This window comes from Strix uralensis, chromosome 27 (genome assembly GCF_047716275.1).
Source record: "Strix uralensis isolate ZFMK-TIS-50842 chromosome 27, bStrUra1, whole genome shotgun sequence".
NCBI classification, from domain to species: Eukaryota; Metazoa; Chordata; class Aves; order Strigiformes; family Strigidae; genus Strix; species Strix uralensis.
The window spans coordinates 1,249,201-1,274,489 of record NC_133998.1 but is presented as its reverse complement, the minus strand read 5'-3'; the positions used below and the strand labels follow the sequence as shown (position 1 = coordinate 1,274,489).

The 25,289-nt window shown below is 43.8% G+C and overlaps 1 protein-coding gene across 6 annotated transcripts in view; it reads right to left on the bottom strand.

Moving 5' to 3' along the window:
* Nucleotides 1-23,251, bottom strand: part of ELAVL1 (ELAV like RNA binding protein 1) — a 47,043-nt gene extending 23,792 nt beyond the window's left edge. The window contains exons 1-2 of one of the 6 annotated variants that reach the window (XM_074851611.1): nt 23,085-23,251; nt 8,977-9,160 (exon numbers count right to left, since the gene is read on the bottom strand). In XM_074851611.1, the coding sequence (XP_074707712.1) occupies nt 8,977-9,148 (172 nt within the window). In that variant the 5' untranslated portion in view covers nt 9,149-9,160; nt 23,085-23,251. Of the gene's footprint in view, nt 1-8,976; nt 9,161-15,940; nt 16,175-20,548; nt 20,644-23,084 lie in introns of those variants that run through there. The other 5 variants (XM_074851610.1, XM_074851608.1, XM_074851609.1 and 2 more) reach the window with 5 other exon arrangements.
* Nucleotides 23,252-25,289: the final 2,038 nt, after the last annotated feature.

Sequence of the window (25,289 nt, the reverse complement as noted above, 5' to 3'; positions counted from 1 at the left end):
TACTCTGAAAACACATGAATCTGAAGCTGAAACCCATAGCCACAAGTTTTCTCCTGATCCAGTCCCCAAGTACCCAGCCCTCCATTCTTCAGTCCTTGCACCTGGCTTCATCAGTGATACTGTGAAGTTCCTTTCCTTCTCTGAAACACATCCATTCTTTCCCACCTGTACCATAGCGACCACAGTAAGTCCCAGAAAACTAGAAAATGTGCTGCTTGAGATAGAACTAAAGTACAGTAGTTTTAGTACAGGTACTGAAGTAGCATGTTAGTCTTAAAAATCACTTTCACTTTGCCTAAAAAAAATATTCTACAGTCTTTATACAGATTTTGGAAAATGGAAGCAAGTTGTTTGGTTTTTTTTTTTTCTTCCCTGAGTAACTACTTGAAGCTACAATTAATCATTCTGAATTACTTTTTACAGTTCTGCTTCATCTCCAGTTTAGTCATAAACGCTGTCCAAAACTATCATTAGTCATGCAAACACCAAGAGAACACTGCAGAAATCCCACATAATCCAGAGAAGGGCAACGGAGCTGGTGCAGGGTCTGGAGCACAGGTCTGATGGGGAGCGGCTGAGGGAACTGGGGGGGTTTAGTCTGGAGAAGAGGAGGCTGAGGGGAGACCTCATGGCCCTCTCCAACTCCCTGAAAGGAGGGTGCAGAGAGGGGGGAGGAGTCTCTTGAGCCAAGGAACCAGCACCAGGACAAGAGGGAATGGCCTCAAGCTGCGCCAGGGCAGGGTCAGACTGGCTCTTAGGAAGGATTTCTTTGCAGAAGGGGCTGTTGGGCGTTGGAATGGGCTGCCCAGGGCAGGGGGGGAGTCCCCATCCCTGGAGGGGTTGAAGAGTCGGGTTGACCCAGCGCTGAGGGATCTGGTGGAGTTGGGATCTGTCAGTGCTGGGTTAATGGTTGGACTGGAGGAGCTTCAAGGGCTTTTCCAACCGAGATGATTCTGTGATTCTGTGATTTTATGATTCTATGACTATGTTTGTGTCAGGCTGGGGGCAAAGCTCAGCCTAGGGAGACAGTCTAGTCTTGTGTCTAACCTAGTAAGACACCTGGGAAGCACTGTACTGTTGTAAGGCTGGATTAGTCAGGTCAACACTACGCCAGGAATCGCTGTATCGTGCTCCACTTACACTTCAAGCATACCCTTTGGAGTACAAAACCAAAAGTTTAGTTTTGTATTTCAGCATTTCCACAATATTTGTCCTTTAAACACCTCTATGATCAGTCTCAATGCAACAGCTCACTACCTTTCTTCCACAGTAACTGAATTCAGCTTTATTACAGTTTCTACGACTAAGACACAGATTGTCATCTGAGCCAGTTCCTGCTTAAGACTTAAAACCAGCATGTCTTACTGAAAAGACTTTGGACTGCAAAAGAAGGGAACTAGAAAGGAAGCAAAGAAAATAATATCTAGTTTTACTGATAACGATTTTCAGATCAGACTGTGTCCCCACTGCTTCATTTGGCTTTATAAACCAGGACACAAGCCTTTCTGTTCCATGGCCAAACGATGAATAGTCTCATTTACGGAAGTTTAATGGCAAAATCACATTTAACTGGTTTGGAAAGCCTGACCTTCAAACAACTCAGGGAAACATTACAAGTTACAAATAAAGTCGTCACTCCTCCATTTGCAAAATAAATGGCATTTGCCTCAAAACAAAAGATGACTACAAGCAATTCAAACAGACACTTCTTGAGAAAAAAGTCAAAAACTACAAAGCTAAGTTGACATAAGTCTGTTCTTTACCCTGGCTCAAAGAGACAGCTTCCAGGAATCTCACTATCTCCACAATATTTTAAAAATGTGACCATATGCAGTAAGAGTGACAGCTTTAAATGCTGAAAACAAACAGTTTAACATTTTTAGTAATTAAATTTCATTTAATGAAGCCCTTCTGCATACTTATTTCCATCTTCTCTATTTTTCCCTTTCTCTCATTTGCAGAACATTTTTCTATTGAGATTTAATTTAAGTTGCTCCAGGGCTCTTCCAGATGAATAGCCAGCACCCTAGATGCTGTGAAGTGAAAAGCATTTGTGAAGTGAACACAGAAAATACCAGGCCCAAAACTGTGCATGAATATCAGACTGATTTCTTGAGGAGAACTGTGGGAGGAAAATGCCTTGCCCACTTACTATAAGATCTCATTTCTTTAAACTTTAGGACAGATTTTGTTCATCTGTGGTTGGAACAGAAACCTGATTATTCAAGACACTGAGGGCTGAAAAATCTCCCTCATCTCCTTAGGAAGAAACTTCAGCTTTCAAATAATGACACTTTTTTAGCTGCAAACATCACAACCCAAAACCTCAGCAAGTGTTCAGAGTCCACACGATCATAGGTTAAGCTGAACTAATTCGTTATTCTGCAAAAACATACTGCTGCTCCACTGGAAGAGAATGGAAGTATTCTAAGATGTGGAACAATAACTCCCACTAAAAACATGTTGAGAAATATTAAGAGTACAACTAAAGATTTTGCTATATGGCTCATTTTTATGGCTTGATGAGGGAAAAGAAAGGCAAATGAAGATGTCAGCTTCCATAACACAGATTACTTCATGCAATGGCCAGTACAACTGTGTTGGCCTTTCTGACTTTATGTGCCTGCGTATCGTAAGGAGGGATACTAAGCACAAATATATATATATATTTAACCCTCTGAGTATCTCCTGATAGACTAAAAGGATACCCACAACCCTACAACAGTAGGAAGTCATCCTCCATTGTGCCAGCCCTGCTTTAAGGCTTTCAGAGAACACTGAATGGCAGCACAACCACCTGGCGTACCAGCCACTCCTCCCAGTTTGGTATCAGCTGCAAACATGCTGAGGGTGCAATCTGTCCCATTATGTAGGTCATTAACAAAAATTTTAAACAGAATTGACCCTGATATCAAACCTTTGGGCTCTCCGCTAGTGATTCGCATTCAGCTGGGCTCTGTGCTGCTGATCACCAACCTCAGATTGGTTTTCAATTCAACCACAGGTCCCTCACGTGGTGACAGAGGTCCTCTAGCAGCGCACACCTCCTGCTGCGCTAAGAACATGTCTCTACCCAGCCTAAGCCAGAAGCCCCAGGCACCCCCTGCAGTCCGAGACCTGCAGAGCTCATCCCTCTTCTTTGGCCCAGGCCTCTGATGTTACAGCTGTTCCAATGACTGCTGGAGCCTGTGCAGCTTGTCACCACCATTGCCGAGTGCATACAGGCTGATCACAACACAGCCCATGGTCCCCATCTTCACTGCTACACCTGATCGCTGTGCCCTGGGAGTTACGCTCTAGGCTAGACTGTTATATAGGCCTGTCCCAAGCAACAGCTAAAAAGGTGCCTGACTCTCCCTAACCAGGGGTCAGCTGGAAGAAAAGCTCCAATCTCCCTCTGATCAAGCTCTGACAGAGTTCAGAGCAACTTGCTAGAAGTCAAAGTCTCCTACAACAATCCTCTCCCAGCAGCAGCAAGCACTCAGTTCTTCAGAGGGCTCCCAGACACCCCCAGAACATTTAGACACAGAGCCAAGGAACCAGTTGCTGCTTCTACTAGTTGTGCTCTGAATCCACTTAAGCCCAAGCAACCTTTACATTAAGTATATTCCCATATCCTTGCTAGAACTCAGTTACGACCTCTGAGGTAGTTTATATGGCCAAACTTACGATAAAGGAAATTAAGTGAAGCTGGCAAAGCTGGAAGGATGTTAACATTTTCAGTATTTGGCCAATTTGTCTGCAAACCATTTGCACTTTTCATTAAGTTAACCATTGTTGCTAGGCATTCTAGAATCCACATTTAAAGAAATTGCATACCACCAAATGTGATTAAAAAGCTAGAAAAAAAATCCAGAGGTAATGATGCATTCCAATTACACAGTTAACAGCAAAACTGCATAAGCAATTTCATGGTTGTTCTCCATGCAAAAGGAAACAATTTCAGCCAAAGAGTACTTAAATACTTTAAATACTTTCCACAAAACAAGGACACTTAACAATTCTGTTTCTAGACTGGAGTCCACTGCACTAGTGAAATGAATAGAGTTACCCTGTCATGTGAGCTAGAGAGCTACTCACCACCTTTCAGCATCTGAAAGCAGTACAATAAAATCTTCCTTTTCTTTTTCCTTTAAAAGCCTACAAGGACACAGCCATTCATTTCTTTTTCAGCTACATAATTTCTGTGAAAGAGTCTTCCAGAGGGGACATCACAAACACAGAAGACAGGGAGAAGGTGAAGATGCATACCGATTCCTGAGGAATTCCAACCCCCTAGAAGTGATCTCTTTTTGGTCCTGTAAGCAACATGTCACGTGCACACTTGCAGTGCAAGTGAGCTGCAACAGTATGTTTGGAAATGGACCCCAGATTTCTGCACACAACCTGAACAAGTCACCCCAAAATGTCCATTCTGCTCCACGTTTTTCAGCAATAGTGGAGCGATACCTTTGTCCCTAATAGCTGCTGATCAAGGAGTTGAACCTCAGTGAGCTCCAGAGCTCAAAAACTTACATAAGCAAATGTAGACAATGGAGAGGAAGCCCACTGTCTCCTTTCAGTGTCTGGACAGAGATGGCCATGTTTTGGTAGTTGACAGATACAGACAGAGCCTTTAGCACAGTCTGAAGGATCCCAGATTCCCTAGAGCAGAAAGTCATGAGTATTCTGTCATGAGAATCACAGGGACAGCTTGTTCCCGGCTCAAGCCGTACAGAAGGTGCAAGGGAGGGAACAAGAACCCTCAAGAAGTTGGAGGCCTCCCTAATAAAATCAACTGCCATCAGATGGAACACTTTTAGAGAGAGGTGCACACAGCAAACCTGTCAGCAGGTTCTCAGAGCAGGGCTATGGGTGTCATGAGCAATAAACAGATCCCACAGTGGTGTGAGACACTAAACACACAGGAAAAGTTTAACCCAACCTTTTCAGAGCTCTAGGACAGTAGGGTTTGAAAGTACCAACACTTCAGCAGGGTAAGGGGAAAATAGAGAAACCAAATACAACTTACGCTCATGGCAGACTAACTTTCAGCTTTAGCATTTGGTCCAGAAGGACTAATAGTCTGCGCACACCTGCACAAACAGCAGACTAAAGACGACCAGGTTCTCTCAAAAAATTTACAGCTATTGATTAGAAGCATCCACATTGTGCACAGACATCCTACCACAACGAGCCACCTGCATCTGCGCTGCAAGAAATTCAGCAAGACTGGAGTGGCACAAAGACCTGGATTTTTACATTAACAAGTACTGAAGGAGGAGAAATGCTTTAAAAATGTTCACCTGTAAGAGGAGTTCAGCACAGCAGACTGGCTGGAAACCCAGACCCCAGAATCTGACTGTGCCAGCAAAGTCAAACAGCCCCAATACAAAATATGGTACAGGACATATTTCTTCTGTTGAATCATCTATGGTAGGAGGCAGCTGCTCCAGGAAAGTGTACATTTAACACTGTACACATTGCTGGGTAGAAAAATCAGTACAGAGCACAAGTTTGGCACCATTGTGTCTGAAGTCAGTTCTAGAGGGCTACGATCTGCTCAGTGCAGAGCGATGGGACAAACACCAGAACTCTTCCTTGCTCTCAGCCTCCTGAGGCAGAGCCACAGGAAGAGAGGATTTCATCAACTGAATTGGGTCAATGGCTACTCACAAGCCTCAGCAATTACCACAAAAGGCCAGGAGATGTAACAGTGAAAACTTACATCTCGGACTTGACTCTGTGCCATACTATATTGGGAAGCGACCTTCTAATGTTTCCCCAGGGCTCAAAGCCCTGAGGTATGGCTAGTGCTAAGTCTTAAGATCTGACAGAAAGAACAATATCCAATGTGAGTTCTATAATTCTCTTCTGAAAATCCTGCGTGTCCAAGACATACTTACCATAAATACAAGTACAGTGAGCAATGGAGCAACAATCCATTATTTGCCCACTGACCCTAAGTACTGATTAAGCAAAGCCATGTCTGGAAGTGCTTTAGAAATGCAATACACAGATTGGAGATGAAGAGACCAGCACCCTATCTTTCCAGCATGATCAGGAAGAGCTGAAGGAGCACTGCACCCTGTCTAATGTTCATCTACTGTGTACAAGCTTCTCTTTACAGTTACTGCAAAAAACAGAAAAAGAAGTTATGTCTCAAACAACTAAACAAATGCATAGTTAGACTTTTACCAGCTGCTATAATCCATGTGTACACAGAGCAGAAAATTTGTAGTAAGGAATGTAAACTGACACTATGGTTTGCTGCTACTTTCAACTTCCTATAGCATTCATCAATAACAAAATAAAGGATGAGCAGTCTAGTGGTTTCAAAGAGTTTCTCTAAATTTTATAAGCACAATCTAATACATGGAACATATGATTGTTCAGTACCATGCTGTATTTGAAACAAAACCTGACAACATATATACTCTGATCATAATGAAATACTTTGCTCAAAACAAATCTTTGGCTTTCAGATTGATTCTTGAAGCAAAGTAATCAGTCAGCAGAAAGCCAAGGCTAGTTCAGTAAACTAAAAACTGCATTTCAGTCACTAAAAACTGCATTTCAGACAGAAGACATTTTCTGCCCTACATGTTTCATTATTAAGAGAATTGAGAAAAATATATGTATCAGCCATTGTTTTATGAAAAGTAAGCATTAGCAAACATTGATTTTAACTCTGCAAATGAAATCAATAAAAGCAACTCCAAAGACAAAATGCTTTGATTTAATAGAATGTCATGAGGGCACCAAAGCTGTGATTTCATTGAAAAGAACTAAACTGTTCTAATAAGTCTAATTCAAACAAAAGCAGAGGTTACCTCCCTCCTGCCCAGGCCACTCAACACCACTACATCTTACATGCCAATATTATGACTTATCTGACCTCACCGAAACCAAGGTCAGGGAGCTAAACAGGTTTTTCTGCAGCTCTACTTTCCTACTAGTTTGCCATAGGGTCAGAAAAATGCAAGTGGTGCACAAGAACAGCAGAACTGTGCCACAAGACTGCTCTTTTCAGGGGCAGCCAAACATCAGATCTGCTTAGAGTGGAGTTTTACAGTACAGAAATCTTAATGCAAACATGAAGGGGCAGAAAGAAAAGCAAAACGAAGAAAAAAAAAGAAAAAGTTGTACATTTTTTTAGAAGGTTCCTGAAGAAGCCAATTCTTAGTTACGGATATTCCAAAACTATCAGTGAGCAAGCACGGAGAAGACAGGTAATTCCTTCTAACAGTGTTGCAAGTGAACAAAAAATTAGGTAACAACAAAATTAAGTGGTCTGACCAACACAGATAGCCATGGAGAGCTAAACACTTGCAATCACTTTAAGGAAAAGCAAGCGTTTTGTCCACAGGCACTCAAGGACTCTCTGCAATGCTAATGGGAATTTTACTTTTGATTCTTCAGAGGGTTGTTAAGAAAAACCTGAAGCACACACACATATGTTTGGGGCTTTAAACTACCCAGCACAGCCAAGTTCAAAGTTAAGTCAACCACACTTTACCAGAGTATTCAATAGTACAGGAAACAGTGTGAAGCAGACTCTCGAACATCGGTCATGACGTGTCTTCCTTCCCATTTAAAATATCCTTACCTCCCACGCAGATGATTTTGTGCTTATTGGAAAGTCTAAGGTGTGGATCAGCCGTGACATTTGATGATTGGCTTGCTATCGTTAAACAAGTGGACTTATTTCCTTGCAAAAGTAGCCTCCAGAGCAAGCCTCTACTTCTAAGCATCTCAAACTATGTCAACATCTAGGCTGAACACTCAGCTATCACAATATTCAAGAAAATCAGTATTTTATATAACTATTTAATGATGATTTTACATATACATTCCATAAGTACAGATTTAGATAGACGGCTATCATGTGAAACTTCATCTGAAAGAAAACAGGAAAACTAAAGACATGGAAATCAGAGAAGCCATTCTGGAAGTAAATTCTAAAGTTTTTAATTATTCAGTTCTCATGTCTATTCTCAAGCATATAAAACAAAGTACTGGAGTCAGTTAAGATAACACACAAAGAATTCTCATGTGTTTCATCAGCTTTCATGCAGTTTTTACAAGACAGTGAAGTAGCTTCAGACCTGTTTCGTTATGGATTAGATAATTATCTAAGTCAGTATTGCTAGATTCTGAAACACAAGATTGAGCATCTGCAGCAGAAAATTCCACAAGGCAATCATCTGCAGGCTGAGAACAAACAAGCATGCATAGCTAGTTACCAGCACAATTACTTTTATTTACAGAAACAACTATGCTCTCCCACTAAATCCAAGATTCCATGGATTCTCAACAAGAATAACCAGAGTTTGTAAATTAAGATTTTTAACAGTGCAAGGATTAAAACATCTTCACAAGGCAGATAAAAAGCTCCTGCAACTAAATAGATACAGCTTATGGAACCAGTTGCTCTACCAGCATTTGTTTGTTTTCAAGGAAACATTAAGTTCCACAAATATGAACAATTCATTCCTCTCATTTTTTAAAGCTACTGCTAACAATCCTATTTAAAGAACTTACAAGTTCAAGAACAAATTCTTGAAGAGTGGTAAGGCCTACAAGCGTTTCAGACACATGCCACACCTTTATTTTACTGATCACAATCAGATCAAAAGGTTTGTTTGCATATTCAGAGCTCTGGTAGAGTCAAAAATGCTCAGACTGTAGGAAGAATAAATAAGCTGGGGACCAAATTCAAACCGGTTTTAGACATGCCTATTGATATTCAAATTTGGAAACTGTACTTCTTTGAATTCTTCACCATTTACAGAATAGTCATTAATTTAGCCTTAAGTATTCTATCTTCCTAATACTCAATGTCTAGTCTTAGCATTACTGTAGTTACATGCATACTTGTCCATAGTTTGATTACACACACAAATATTTAATATTTCTACATTAAATTGCATTCAATTAAGTATTTGCTTGAGCAGTCTATCACAAAGTAAAAATTTCTTATATACTAGACTATACCTGCAACTTTGTCCCGAATAAGTTTCGCAGATTCAACTTCGCCAATGCTGCTAAATAGACTTCGTAACTCATCTTGCGTCATGTTCTGAGGGAGGTAGTTCACAATTAAATTTGTTCTACCAATATCATCCCTGCAATCTTCAGCCATGTGATCTTCATAACCATTAGACATTTTATAATATATCTGCAAAGAGAAAAATCCCAAATAAGTTCTAGATCTTTGCATTTCAATAAGCCAAACTTTCTCCACCTGAAGTTTGAATATTTATTTTTAAAAAACGGAGAACAAGCAATTATTTCAATTACACATTTTTTCCACTCATAAAAAAACATTATTTGTTGAAAATTCCAGGACTATTCATTCTTTCAAACTAACAAGCATGCCATTTTACAAAGCTATGTACCATTAAAGAGCTCTTAAGGGGTTTTTTTAACGTTAATAAAAAGCATCAAGACAGATTTTGTACACACACATGTTGGTGAACACCAACATACTCACAACAGTTGAGTTAAAAATCACATTCCCTATGTCCAAGCACTTGACTAGCCAGAATCAAAACCACCACCTCAACCCTAATTCCAACCTTATGCCCAGAACTTAAATGACAGAAAGAGGAGCAGCAGCCAGATCTACTAGACACAGTTCAGTATTTCAATTGAGGACTATTTATTTTTGAAATGTTTTCTCCTTTGCACGTTGCCTACCCCGCATCTGAAGGCCCCATTATTGTTAAGTGGTTGCCTTTGGGTGACTGCTTAATTGCATATATGAAATGGATGAATCTGTACTGGAACACCAACTTTGGTGCATATTGAGTATTCGATAGAGTTTCTATTTTTGCACCTTTTTAAAGAAAGCCTTGAGAGAACATCCAGAAATTCCACCGCATGAAGATACTCTGCCCTACTCAGCCATCAGCAGGGACTAAACCCTGTCATTTCAGATGCAGAGGACATCTACAACCCAAACTCACAACAGACCCAAGCTGCCTCTCCTCCATGGCCTGCCAGAATAGTAGATTTTATAGTGCTTTTACAACTACTTTGAGATGGTCAGAATCAGGATACCTAAACCCTATGCCTGCAGCAGGAAAAAAACAAGGTCTAGGAGATTCAGGGAGTTCTTTCTGGAAAACACCACCAACCAAGAAGCCAATTTCTTCTACAGTTCCAGACTCTAGTTCTCAAGTCCGCTACTGCAGATTTGTTCATCCTCTCAGTCTGAGAGGCTAAACATCTCTAGTTCCAAAACAACATGCTTTTGTTTAACAGCTCTTAAAACCAGCTGTGAAGCACACAGAATTAACAGAAAAGCTGCTAAAAACCTGAAGTGAATTCATGGCCTCCTAAGGCTCAGTTCAGCACTCCTCCTCTTAAATTGCACTATTTGCGCATTTTACCACAGAATCCAAACACTTTGGCCTATTAGCAGCACACAGACATGTCAACTTAAACATTATTGCAACTTTATGGTGCAAGTATGAGTATTTTCAATTCAGACTCCACTAGTAAGAGGCATAAAACCTTATTTTATTAGGTTATTTTTTGATAACCTTATCAAAACACTTATTTTTTGATTAAATTAAGGCTAATCTGAGAGGATTGAGTCTTCTTTAATCCAGAGTTCTCGCCACAAGAACAGCACCAGAAGTTTGGCTGCATATAGCTAAATCAGCAATGCTTGCTTAGCTAATAATCTGTTCTTGCAATACTCAGCTTACCAGCTCTGTAAATTCAGATTCACACCACTGTATTTCCAGAATAAAGGTAAATGAACCCTTCACCTGATGCAAGAGATCAGTCCAATAAATTCAAGCACTGGAAATTTAGCAGACTTCCAACTAACTCCCTTCTGAAAGTTTAGTGTAAACCTTCCAAGTTCTGCATGAAATCTGCTTCTCACTGAATCTCTCAGTGTCACAACAGAAGAATTAATTACCACAGGCTCAAAAATGAACTTTGTGTTTACTTTAATAGAACTTTTGGCCAATACACTCATTTGGCCAAAAGAATAACATAACACGCTGTACGTAAGCAACAACTATTAAAATTCCTCTAGTTGCAGTTTGCTTGAGAACCGAGCATCTTATCCGAAGCAGGTATCACTAGCACAGTGCTAATCTTACCTGAGGGGATTATCAATCCGAGCTGAATTAGAACAGTTTAAGATATTATTGCTACTCAGCCACCAGTAAAACATCAGGTCAGGTGTTCAGAGGATGCAAAAGCTTCTAGCTCATCTCAACGCAGAGCAAGCCAGCAAGTATCACGTAGTTAATACTGGCTACGTTCACCAATTTATTTTTGCATTAAGATGGGTCAGAAGCATTCCTACGTCCACAACTATGTAGCATCAGCTTATAGATTTTTGTGAAACTACACCACCACCCTCTATGCTAAGGGCCTGAGCAGCAATGGTACACTGCTTTATTCTACAGATCAGGATAAAGGATGAGCCTTTCCAGGGACCACACCGCTACTGGCAACTAGAAGTTGAACAATGGAAAAAGTCAAGAACAGCAACTAGAAATCCTAAATCTAGAAAGGGAATAAGGGAATGCTGCCTGCAGGAAGGGACTTTCAGTCCCTTCACCAGTAGCTATTGTTAAGTCATGTTTGGCATTTATTTCATACTTTCTTCTTGCGAAGGTCTGATTTTTTTTTTTAAATGGCAATAACGGAATACACCATTTTAGAATAATCCATGACTAGACTTATGTTGATTTGAGATTTAGCACAGTATAGATATAAGCTGAATTGTTTAGTTTTTTTGAAATATGTGCTGAAGCATTAACAGCTGACATCTTATAGAAGGAGAGGTCCTGCTCCCCCTCACCCGTTGATTAGCCTTCCACCCCCCATTTCTGTGTTTCGAGTATCAACATGAACAAGCCCCAGCACCCTTCTGCCCACAGGATAACCAATTTGTACCATGAGAGCAATGGAAAACTACACCAGGAGGGAAGCACTTTTTGTTCTGTCAGCAGTTTTAATCTGCTTTCCTTCCAGCAAGATAAGCACCAGTTAATGCCAGAGGATAGGAGAGCAAGAGGAGAAACTGCAAAGCTAGAGGCAGGGGAAGAGACTCCCCCCCATCAGATGATTTCAAGCTGCCAGGTTGTCTCAGTTGTACTGTGAAATGATGGCATTAAATACACATTCTCTTCCAGCTCTGTCAAAACTGTCTGAGCACAACCTCTGAAAAGTTTCCCATTCTGCTAAATGACACTCAAACATCTGAACCTTCTTTGTTCAATGTACCTGAGCTATAAAACCAGATGACTTATGTTTTCAAAATTGTTTTAATGGAATGCAGCTTTGCTTGCCTTTGTCCTTTATAAAATTCAAGCCATACAAGCACAACATACCAACATGTTAATGAGTATGGAAGCTGTACAGTACAATTAGAGTATTTAGCAAGCAAAGGAAGAAATGTTGAGATCTTCCCAGCTTTACGAAACCAAAGTTCAAATTCCCTTCGCTTCAACCAAATTCTCCCAAGATACAATACAAATCCTTCCTGCTGCCATGATTCTCCTCCTGTCAAGTTGAAGAAGTTGCTATTTCCTATACTAAAAAAAAAAAAAAAAAAATATCTATTTTCCTTATCCTCTAAGGTGTATCTGCTGCCTAAAAAGGAAGTGTCACAGCTAGACACCAAGCACAGAAAACTCCCCAACACACCGTGATGGCAGGTTACCAGACTTACATCTGGCATTAAGCAAATTGACAGGAGTTTGGCGAGTGGCTATCAACTAAATCATTCTACCACAGCCTCTAATCTCACTGCAATACTTACCATCTATATCTCCCCATGATAAACAAGGAGTGCCAAGGGCATTGTTGATTCAAAAGCAATTAGAACTGTGAAGGAAGGCTTCCACCTGCTTTTATTGAGACATTAGAAAAAAAAAATAAATAGGAAGTCCTTGCATAAAGGCCTGGCAAACATTTTCATGGGATACCAGGAACAAAAGCCTGCAGAAGCGATAAAGGCATAGTAAAGAAGAGGAAAAGGAGCAGAGTGCTAATAAAGAAGATGCTTCTTCCTTCCTAATCTTTCACCAAGCACTTACACAATCTACTGCAAGACTTAACACTTTCTGGCCATCCTGGAAGTTAGTGGGAAACCACTTCCTCCGCTGGTGGTTGAACAGTTCTCATTCCAGTGAGAATAAAAACAGCCCCTGAAGAACTGTTAACCTTTGCGTACTGAAAAGAATTCCAAAAAGAAAAGGTGGTATAAGATGGTCAATATGGATGAAATGAGAAATGCTACATAACAAGTTTTTTATTTCACTCTCACTAAGATATGTTGAAGGAGTCTCCTGATCTTTTTTCAGAGGGAACAATCAAATTATATCAGTAAATATTCCAGACTTGAGAACTAGGCCTAGAAACTAACTTGGCTCTATAACTTCATTAACTGACATTTGTCAGCCCACACTGACATAAATCAGAAGTCTGATCGCACTTATATTCTCAGTGGACAGGTCAAGGATGGAAACAAGGCCTAACAGCTCCATTCGGGAAGGCTACCTGTAATGAGACTGGTACTTTGCAGCCTCTCCAAAAAAGGTCTTCAATTCTATGTCCCAAAAACGGAATTCTTAAGACTAAGTTCCCTTGCACTGCAGTTCCTAAAATGAGATTTTTTTTTAAATAACCAAACCCTGTAACAGCTTGTTTTAAAAGGTGGCCTTCTTTTTCTTCCTTGTGCAAGATGCCCTCAAACTTATGATGCCAAGGATGCACCCAGCAACCACTGGGAACCATCTGTACTGTGCCCAAATCTTCCATTAATTCTGGGGGTGCTCAAATTCATGTAGACCAACGCTTCACTACCTGCTTCAAAGACTGCTCATTCACCAACAGCCAGGTCTGCATTCTTGGGACTGGACTGAAAAGCTCTCCAGGCTATTTTTTTCAGAAACATTCCACTGACCATGACAATCACCTTCTCACAAAAGTACACAAGATCCCAGAAGGTTTAAAAGAAAAATGGCACAAATGGTTCTGGCAGCAGACCAATAAAAGCTTCTTCCAAATGACACTCAGTATCTCCATCCAGAATTCTAGGATACAGTGCTGTTAAGTCTTTCACTGTGAAATGTTTGCTAAGAAGAAAGACCTGTATGGATCTGAGGACATAAGCTGAAACAGGAACATCATCAAGATAAGTAACTAACTGTTTTTAAGATCAGACAAGAGGCTTAGTATACCCACACCTTGTTCACAGGTCTGCTCCACTGGGATCACAAACTCGAATGTAGACACTTCAACAGGTGATAGATAACACAAGCATTTTAGCTACTGCACAGCTTAAGATGGGAAATTCTTCCAGTAGCAGTGAGCTCTGTGCTCCTTCATGCCAGCAATTAGCACCTTCATTAAAATCCAGGCAGCAGGTCTTATCACTCCAGGGACTGACTATTCTCATTTATGCAAAATAGTTTTCCGGACAGTGAAAGCCTTGTAGCACTGCAGATGCACAGGTGAGTGTAACACCAGCTGTGCCGAGCACAAGGTCAGAGCTGCCTCAAACGTATTTCTTGTCCTTGATATCAGAAGCACACAGACTACACCAGTATCTGACACTTGCCCAGAGACAGATAAATCTGTTCAAGTATTGTGGCACAGTTTGTGGCACCTTCACTGGAACACCGGGAATGGGCCATACTGAGCACAGCATGGTTCTCAAACTGCGGCAGAACTTGCATCTCCATGGGCTATACGAAGAAGAGACCTCACCTCCTCCTGTTTCTTCAGCATATGGATGGTATTTGTTGACATGCCCCCCACCCTGCCCCAAGTCATGGTTGAATCAAAGGCAAGCAACAAATTTGGCTGTCTTGCACACTGCTCTACCACTCCATTTTGAAGCTGCTAAGCAGTCTTCCTTGGAGATCGCTCCTGAAATAGAACAAAAAGGACACTGCTACATCAAGGGAAGTGCCAAACCAATCCACACAGCTGCAGAAGGCAGATGCAGAGGTGCTGAGATGTCCAGGTTTGAACACATGCCAAAAGCAATGCCACACACAGGGAAGGGCCTGAAGAATCTCCACCAGTTTTAACTGTTTCAGGAAAACTGCCATGCAAAAACCTGATTTGCAGCCAGCTGTCAAGACAGGATTGAGAAGCAAGAGTTTAATCAAGACATAGAAGGGACAGAAACTTGGGGGGGGAAAAAGACCCCACACCAAAAAAACCCATGTTTTCTTCTCAGAAATCACAGTAAGGTACAGAATAGGTTTTACCTTAGAAGCCACACCAGCAGAAAAACCTCCACATGCCTTCCAGAAAAAAGAAAAGTTTCCAAATGCTCCACAGCCAGAAGTCTTAAATCAGACCCCTCTACTTATGCCACAGATTCTTGCCCATAATCTCCAAGAAAACCCTTTTTATTCTTTACACAAACTCCTTTCATGTCCCCAACAGCTCTCCACATTGCACCCCACAAGCACAGACCCCTCCATGAGCATCCATACAGGACAATGACAACACCAGGCAAGACCCATTGCTGTTTGACTCACACTGCATTCATACAACACTACCTCAGGTAGCAGGGGATTTTAATCTTGACCAAACACCAAAAAACAATTGGGTGGAGAGGGGGGAAGGGGGCGGAAAACATCCACAGATTCTCTCTTCAGTTCAAGAGTAACATTTATACAGCATATGAGGGGAAAAAACATTATGTTTAACATAAAAGGTTATACTGGCATGTACACGCACAGATTAGGTCACACACTTCAAAACCTCAACTCAGATCTGAGCTACGTGCTTAAGTCTTCCAACAGATTATTTTTATGTATACTTGGAAAGGCAGGTGATAATGCTTGGGTTTTCCTTCTAAACAAAAATAATTTAGATACAAGGTAATGTGTCTATGTTTGCAAGATGCCTGATGCTGCTTCCAAAAAGCAAGTCCATGACCACAAAGGAAGAATCTTGATCTCACCTTTTCTTGCTTGTTATGCATGCTTAGGCTGATTGGCAGCATTTCATGAGCATGAATCTTATGTTTCGTTGGAATAGCCATCTTCCAGAACCTTGACGGATGATGTTTGGGTACACATGAAAACTTAAAAGGCAGAAAATGAGGTGTCACAGATTCCTTCCCCCAAACTGTACTGTTACCTTATTTCTCTTTTTATTGTCCCACAGCAATCAATAAGGTGGGTGTTCTCTCCCACATAGCTGTCTCATCTGACTGCCCCTCATCTCCCCTGCAGCCACAATATTTTAAAACAGCAAACAGGAGAAATTTATATTCAATTGGATTTGTTTGGCATTTGTACTCTCTCCTCTCTCCTCCAAGAATGAAACCAACCCAGTCTACTGAAACATACTAGTGAAGGTCACTTAAAAGTTTCCCTTTAGACAGGAAGATTCTTTTAGATTGAAACTCTTAAGTGTTAAGCCACATAAGGTGCTCAACTTGAACACGTATGTTCCTTCCACACTAACATGTAAGTTCTGTTTGTAAATCTGGTGACCAAATAGATCGTTTCTGCTTGTCAGTCCTTCAGATTTTTCAGAGTTAATAGATCTCATCTTTTTATTGGTTCCTCTTCCCCTTTGCAAACCTGGAATGAAGACCTTTTTCTCCTTAGCTTGACTAAATTTAAGATTCCAACATTTTTGTCAGTTCTGACAACAAAAATATCTCTGCACCAGAAGTGGCTATTACTAAAATCTGCTACTGCATTTCAACAAACTTTACTTCCATATGCTAAATCAACGATTTCTAGTACAACATATTTTAAGCTCATTTGTTTTATAACATTGGGCATAAACTTAGTTTTAACGTATTACTAGCCTAAGAAATCTCAACTGTCATAATTTTAATATTTTAACAAAGTAGTCTTACATATTCTTTAACAATCAGATTTGTCTAAAAAGCCTTGAAACACTTCTCTTAGTTGTTTTTATTCACATCCGTATAATGACATCATCAAGGTAAATGTTTTTGTCAATACTTACATGGCCAGAGACAGAAGTATTTGAGGCCAAAAAATAAGCTGCATTCTTCAGAGGAATGACCTCATTTTACCATCAATCTGATGAACTATACTCAATTCACAGGAACAAAACTAATCATAGTTAGGGTGCTGCAGAAATCAGATACAGACCGGGCATAATCACCATCCACTGCTGCTTTAACATGAAGGGGAAGATTGGTGCCTCCCAACATCATCTCTGCTTGCTATATATGAACAAGGGGAACTGGAAACTATGCAGTTAAGATACTCCACATCTGCAGCTAGATCTGAGATGTCCTCATCTTTCAAGGTTAATAGTTAGCCTTGACAGAGAGTAGGCTACAAAGCTCTGCTCAGAGCTTCACATCAGCATCTTTGACCCAGGGACAAAACAACTGTGGAAGGTGCTGACAGTCAACATAACGGAGTTCTTGCGCAGAGAAGAGACAGCTGGACAGCTTTTTGCAGCTGAGACTATCTCACCTTCTGCATTGGTATTTTAAAAAGAACAGGTTTATGATAAACAGATATAACAAAAAGAAAGAACCTATTATCTCCCTTGTTCCAGACAGTGTCAGCAACTGCCTCTGGCAATTTTTTCACCTACAAAAAAAAACATCTGGAGACAAAGAACTGTGCTGTGAGGGAACAACTCCTTTCCTACGCACAGGACACTTGCAGTAGGTAAGAAGAAGCGGACATAAGAACTGCAGATTCCAGACACATTCCACCAACAGCTGCCCCCACACATGGATCCATCCTTGGATTAGCAGCTGGTACTTTCATTTCCATGGGACAGGAAGGCAAGTGAAGCAAAAGGAGGAGGAGACAGCATCCAACTCGTTCACCAGCACAAAACAAGTAGCTGGAAATCCATCTCTGAAGGCTTGATGAGACATCACAATGTGCTACTGCTCTCCTACAAGGAGGCCATGGAAGCGGTGGGTGAGAGGAAAATTATACTTTATACTTACTATGCCACTGCTACTAATATTTTTTTTAAAAAAAGCAGCAAAACCATGCACACGAAGATCGTCTCTGCCTTCTCAGCATAGCTTATTTCCACCCTACACTCCCAAAAAAACCCAGCAAAACAAAAGAAGCTTAAAAATCTATTTTTGCATATATCACCTACATATAACGAGGTTGTATAATCAAAGGGATCGTTTCAGCCAGCAGTTTGAAGCTTGCAGGTGCCCAGATCACAGAAGTGCACATCAAAAAGGAGAAGTGCCCTGATCAATTTCCAATAAAAGGCAAAATTTAACACCTCTCATTTGCTGAACTATGTCATGCTTCCTAAATGCTTCAACTGGTGAGAACCTCCTGCAGCTGCCTTCCATGCTTTTTCTAAAGTACTTGGAACTACTCTCTAAACATCTTTTTGAAGTCTGTAAATACAGCAAGCTTGAGTTTTCCTGTAACTGAAAGTCTACCACCTGCACAGGTAGCTTATCCACAAGACTCGTAATCAGCACGACATCTAATAACATTTTACTGTAATCAATTCACAGAGGGCTCATAACAAATAAGCAAGAAACAAGACAGAGACCAAAGCTTCAGGAAAGAAAGCAGGCTGGTGCAACAGCTTAAAGAAATAGATTCTGAAAGTAAGATGATATGTCTCTGACAGGTCAAGACAAGGAGGGCTTTTTTCAGCAAGAAAAAAAGTGACAGAACAGCAAGAAGCAGCAAACAGAAAATAGAATGCTTTAATTAGGAGCATAGAGCACATTTCACGGTAAGCTAACGTCAGTACTAGACACCGGCCACATTCAACAGACACGATTAAGTTAAGAAAGATGCTATATACAACAGTCACACTTCCATTTAGACTGTGCTTGCTACCAATGCTGTACCTACAAACCTGGCACTGCATAAGACAACTCACATAGGAATGCAGCATCACCATATTTATCTGGTACTGCAGAACCATCAGGGCTAAATAACTAAAGCTATAAACTCACTATACAATATACTTAACAACTCTACCAGCTTAAGATGTTTCGGTTCATATTCTGATCAAGTCAAGGAGAGCGCCTACTGCAAACACAGGTTGTGGTTCTCTAACTCAGGACAGCTGAACACTTTGAATCACGAAGCCACAGAGTCATTTGCATCATTATACAAATACAGTTACACTGCTTCGGAACAAAAACTAGGACAACCACAGAGTAATGCATCACGCTGCACAGACTTACAGGCTCAGGAATCCAGACTTTATTATCTATCATACAACACAAACATAACTCAAGAGTCAACAGAAATCTAAGAAATCATAACAACCGTATGGGCTTGATAAAGCCTATGGAACACATGCATCGCCCTAGTTTTAAAGGGAGATATACAACTCAGAGAACTCTGTTCACACAGATCTAGAAAGAAAAGCTGTTAAAACATGAGTATTGGGGAGCAGCAGACTGGTAAAGAGGTAAGAGCTGAGAGCAGTATGAGCAGTCAACATCCCCATTCAGGGCATAAAAGGATAAAGAAAAAGGAACATAAATACAGAGACCACATGTCAACAACAAGAAGCCTTAATAAAGGGAATAAATCTCTACCCTTTCCATTTCTTTCCTCCTTTATTTCCCACAGATGCCTCATTAAGTGGATCACAGGATCCCAGTGCAAGTCCTTCATGCAACAAAACATTCTTCCTTTCTCAGCAAGTCTCAGACACAAGCCTCTGCCCAACAGATAATGCCACTTCACTAGCCAGCACTACAGAATACAGTAGCCAGAACACACTTCCACACCAACCACTCCACCAGAGCTCAGTGGCCCTTTCTCCAGGCTACCTCTACACCCCGTCCTTCCACCCACCTCCTCCCACTGAATGGCCCCCTGATACATTCATGCCTCTTCCAGTCACTAAAAAAGGGTAAGCACTCCACTTTGAAAAGCCTCCCACGAGTACTGACAATAGTGGGCTGCTACTTTAGTCATGATTTCTTCTGGCCAAAAGCACTTCGCATAGCATTACTGAACCCTGCTCCTAGCAGGCCCAAATGAGCATTAATATTAACACGTACTGACCACATTAGGAAGCCCACCCTCAGATACTGCCAGTCAATAAAGATGCACCACTCTTAACGATGGTGGGAGATTTAAAAGCTGTGTCCGTGCACACGCAGGCAAAATAAAGATGAAAGACAACATCACCCAGAAGAAAGGCCCCGAGGCACGGACCCGGGCAGCGCATCTGCCACCCAGGGCCGGCTCCCTCCGCCGCAGCCCCAGGCAGCGAGACCCACGGCCTTGGCGCCCACGAGCACGGAGGCCGCGGGCCCCTCCTGCCCTACCCGTGCCCCATCCGCCCCACGCAGGCCCTCCCAGCCCCGCACGCTGCGGGCCCGCCTCCGGCCCGCAGGCCGCAGCCCCGGCTCGCCGCCCGGCCGCCCCGGGCCCGCGCTCCCCCTCCAGTTGGCCCCTCCCCCCCGCAGGCCCCAGCTCTCCCCCTGCAGGCCCAGGCCTCGGCCTCGCTGGCGCGGCCCTCGCCGCCCGCTCCTGCCCGCACCGGCCTCGGAGGAGCCGCCGGGGGCTCCGCGGGCGCCGCCCCGCAGCCCACAGCGGCCCGGCCTCACCTGTCGCCGGCTCGGCAGGGCCTGGGCAGCGGGAGGCTAACGGCTCCGCAGCGCGCACAACAAGCCGCTCGCAGCGCCGCCGGCCACGCCCCCGCCCCGCCCGCCGAGCCCCGTTGGCTGCCGCGCACACGTGTCCCGCGGCCCGTTGGACCGGCGGCCCGTCCGTCAAGCGCCGGCCGGGGGCGGCCTACTCGCGGCGCGCCGGCGGCCTGGCGCGGGGAACCGGGCCCTGCGCGCCGCCCCCGGGCCCGCCTCAGGTGCGGCGCGGGCCCGCGGCCTCCGCCCGAGCCCCCCCCCAACCAGTCCGGTGGCGGGGCAGGCGCCGCGGCGAGGGCATCGCCTTCGCCCCCTCCCCCGGCAGCGAGGCCGGGGATGTCCAGGCAGCCTCTGCGGGCGAGCGGGGGGCCTGCGCCGGCCCGCCCGTCCGCAGGCCGGAGGGGAGCTCCCGGAGAGGCGGAGGGCGCAGGAAGGTGGCGGGCAGCGTCCCCGAGCAGCCCCCACCGGCACGGCCCAGGCCTCCCGAGGCGGCCGGGAGCAGAACCGGTGCTCTCCCCGCGCGGCCTGCCCCGCTGGGGCCTGCTGAAGCCAGGAAGGAGCTGGGGGGCAAACGTGGGTCTCGCCTCCGTTGCTCCCTGTGTGCGAGCCCTTCCATACTGCTCTTGTAGAAGATGAGAAACCCGAGTTTTTCCCTGGTGCAAAAGTTAGATCCGAGTAGGAGCTGTAGCAGGACAGCCCCAGGCTCTGGGGAGTTTGCCGTCAGCGCCTCCCCATTAGCTGCAGGCCCCTTCCATGGGGGGTCAAGTGCCCGCTGTAACCTCAAACAGGGGAGCATCCCCCAGCAGCAGCACAAAGGAATGCTTCTGACTGATTAAGAGATTTAAATTGTTCCCGTGTAAATGAGATGCAAGTGATGATCTGCAGCAGAAGCCATGGTGGTCAGCACTTCTCTGTGCTCAAAGAAGTCCTTCTGCAATGAGCTTAAGGCACCTGCTGGTCAAGAGTTTTTCCTCTGTCCACCACCAGCAATTTTTTGGTAGCCAAGGGCATCGCTGTGTATGTGAACCTATTTCCACTGCACAGGAGAAATCTGAGAATGTAAAATTCCACTATTCTGCAGGAAACAAATCTTTTTGTCATTAACACAGTATTCTGCAATAATACCCATGGTACAAAGCAGTAGGTTTAGTATGTGACATACTTGTAAGCTTGCAGGTCTGTAAATCCTGTCTGCCTGTCAAGGTACTCAACTTTGGCCAAAAATTCAGAATATTGCTGCGTTAAAATGTGTGATGTTATTTTTCATTCACAGACAACTCATACTTTGAGTTTTACTTAGTTGAGTAACATAACCAAAAATCAAATTAATGCACTTTTAGAACAGAAGAACAGTGAGATCACACCTGAAGGATAGGAACTTGCAATATAGCAGCAAAACCATACACAGGAGTAAGAATTTGTTGCCATTTCCTTGCACACGTGTGTGTAGAAATACTCTGCACTTAGTAATTACACTGGGAAATCACACACTGAAAATGCAAATATCTTTATCTATCTTGACGGGGCCTCTGGCAAGGCCTCGTATAGTACATTCCCAACATTGTTGCACTGATGGTATCTGGTTTATCTTCCCAGAAACCACTTCAAGTGGTCCTGTTACAACGGTTCTAATCTTCTATACATTATGACCCGGAACAGCCATTCCCGAAGGGCACAGTATCAGTGTGTCAGGAGAACGTAATGGTCAGCATCATTAAATGAAGAGTCCATCAAGGAGATTAACGATTAAGAGAGATGTTAAAAATTCTGCCATTTTCTTTTTTAATTTATCATAGCTTTCAGTGCCAGATGGGGAATCCTCACATGTAAACTCCAAGCCTGACAGGTCTGGAAATATCCTTCAAGGCCTCATAAAACATTAAAGATGTTTGTGCATCTGTTATTTGCTCATGCTGCTATGTATGCCAGCCACAGTATCACAATTTTGTCATTCACATCAATGGCAGCTTTCTGTTACTGTCAATTTTGTATTTTCCTTCTATCATTCAGGTTTTAATTAAGCAATCCCATTCTTGGTCCTAAGATCACAGATCTCCAAAAATCAAGGCCATGGACATAAGACAATGCTGCACAGAGCTCTGATGCCTTTATCTTGTAACAGCATGTTGGCAATCTCATCATTTCATTTATCACCATAAACGCTATGTTATTGAAAACTCTGATGGCAATTAGAAGGTATTATCCTATTAAACTGTATGTCAGGTTTTAAAGGAACGATCTCATTTTGCTGAAATATATTCATTGTCTGTTGCAGTGTTTCAGTTCAATATGAAAACACATCAGTCTGCAGGTACCGTGATCATGTGTAATTTTAGAAATGTGAAGCTAGGCCTCCCAGTGAAATCACCTTACCATAACGCAACATAAATGACGACAGGTTCTTCACAGGTATGTTCTGTCGTGCTTTCCTGAGGTATGTTGACACATGAAAAAAGCTCCCTGCAAACAGGGTAATACTGGAAGCCAACATGGTTCTTACCTGGCAAGAAAACGAACAGTGTGAATTACTGAAGTGGTTGCCACAACATCGGCTAGAAACTTCAGATTACAAAAGGAGGGAGATTCTTGCAGAGCTTTCTAACAGCACAAATCCAACCCAGGCGGTAGGAAGGATTTAGGAGCCCGTCCGGACCGGGGTTCGCTCTCCTGCTGGGAGCAGCAGCTGCCGCCCCGGGCACGCTCGCTCCCCGGCACTGCCGCCTTCCTCGGGTGGCTCCAGGCACTTCTGTGAGCCTCCGGACAGCAGCTCTATTAATTTCCCTATTTTTATGTTGTTTCCGTTGTTGTCAAAACCCACTACTTTCATAATACCGGTTTATCTTTGCTGGGGCTGCAGCAGAGGTCTCCTAGAACAGCGCCCCCGCCCTCCCCGGGGGTCGCGTAAAATGGCGGCCGGGAGCAGCCAGAGCCGCGGGGCAGGTACCGGCGGGGCGGGGCCCGCCCGGGGGCGGGGCGGGGCTGCTCCCCCCGCCGCTCCCCGCCCCGCGTTCCTCCCCCCACGCCCTCGGGGTGGGGAAAATGGCGGCTGAGGGCCTGCGGGGGGGATGTTGTGTTTGCAGGTGTCTCGGCCTTGCTGTCCCCGCCCGGGAGGTGGCTCTGCCTCGCTGCTCTGCACAGGGCCTCTTCTCCTCGGTGGGGGGCAGTGCTGCAGGTGCCGTAGTGGCTTCGGGAGCTCCCACTTCCCTGATTTTCCACCCTCGTTGGGAATCTCCCTCCTGAAAGGTGCCCTGGCTCCTGTGCAGCCTGGCCTCCGCTGTGTCTTTATTTCTTTCCCTCCTTCAGGGTCTTGTGTTATCCTCGGATTTCTCCATGCCATTAGGAGACCACCTTCTTTGCCCTCTGCTGTGGCTTTCTCAGCCCCTGGACATTCATTATCTTCTGGTTTCACCCTCCCCTCCTTTCAGTAAATGCCCTGGCATTGCTCCGAGACTTTGCTCACCTAACGCACCCGTTTGCTTGTCTTCTGGTGTGTGGCTCCACACCGTCATCTCAGCCAGATTTGAGGGCTCCTGAATTGCTCCACTGTCAGCGTCCTTCCAAATAATACCTTCTGGTTTTCCTTGGGGTTTCCTTATGCTCTCCTCGATCTTTCTGGTATTCAGTCCTTGGTACTTTTATCGTACTTGAGGGTAGTTTCCTCCCCAGAGATCTGCTCTGATAATATCCACTCGTTTGGAGTGGTTTGGCCTTTCAGAAGCGCCTTCTCCTGCTCCTTTGCAGAAGGATGGAGTTGTACTCGGTATTTCACTCCCATGGGAGTTACCTTCCTTGTGGTTAGTTTTAACCGCTCTTTTTCATTCTGCCCGTGCTGTCGTTTCACTTGGGAGGTGAATTATGTCACCTGGGGCATGTTTGTCTCTTCCTTGCACTGCAGTAAGATCACCCCCGTTTAAATTTTCAGTGAATTCACAGAATCACAGAATCATCTAGGTTGGAAAGGACCTTGAAGATCATCCAGTCCAACCGTTAACCTAGCATTGGCAGTTTCCAACTCCACCAGATCCCTCAGCGCTATGTCGACCCGACTCTTAAACACCTCCAGGGATGGGGACTCCACCACCTCCCTGGGCAGCCCATTCCGACACCTAACGACCCGTTCTGTGAAGAAATACTTACTAAGAGCCAGTCTAAACCTTCCCTGGTGCAACTTGAGGCCATTCCCTCTTGTCTTATCACTCATTACTTGGCTCAAGAGACTCCTCCCCCCTCTCTGCACCCTCCTTTCAGGGAGTTGGAGAGGGCCAGGAGGTCTCCCCTCAGCCTCCTCTTCTCCACACTAAACCCCCCCAGTTCCCTCAGCCGCTCCCCATCAGACCTGTGCTCCAGACCCTGCACCAGCTCCGTTGCCCTTCTCTGGACACGCTCGAGTCATTCAATGTCTTTTTTGTAGTGGGGGCCCAAAACTGAACACAGTAATCAAGGTGCGGCCTTACCAGTGCCGTAATTGTCGTTGTAGGAGTAATTGTAGGAGAACGTCTCTGGGCTTTCTCAGGTCAGTGCAGAAAACGGTGGAAAATGTGTTGAGCTTTGGAGTGGAGTGAGCCTCTTCAGTCGGTAGTGGGCGTGTTGGCTGGTGAACATGTTGGTTCAGGTTCCTCTGCACCAAGCTTTTCTAATTAAACCAGCCACACGTAATCATTTGTGGACAGATGTGGATAAGTTTTAATTCAATTTAAATTTGAAG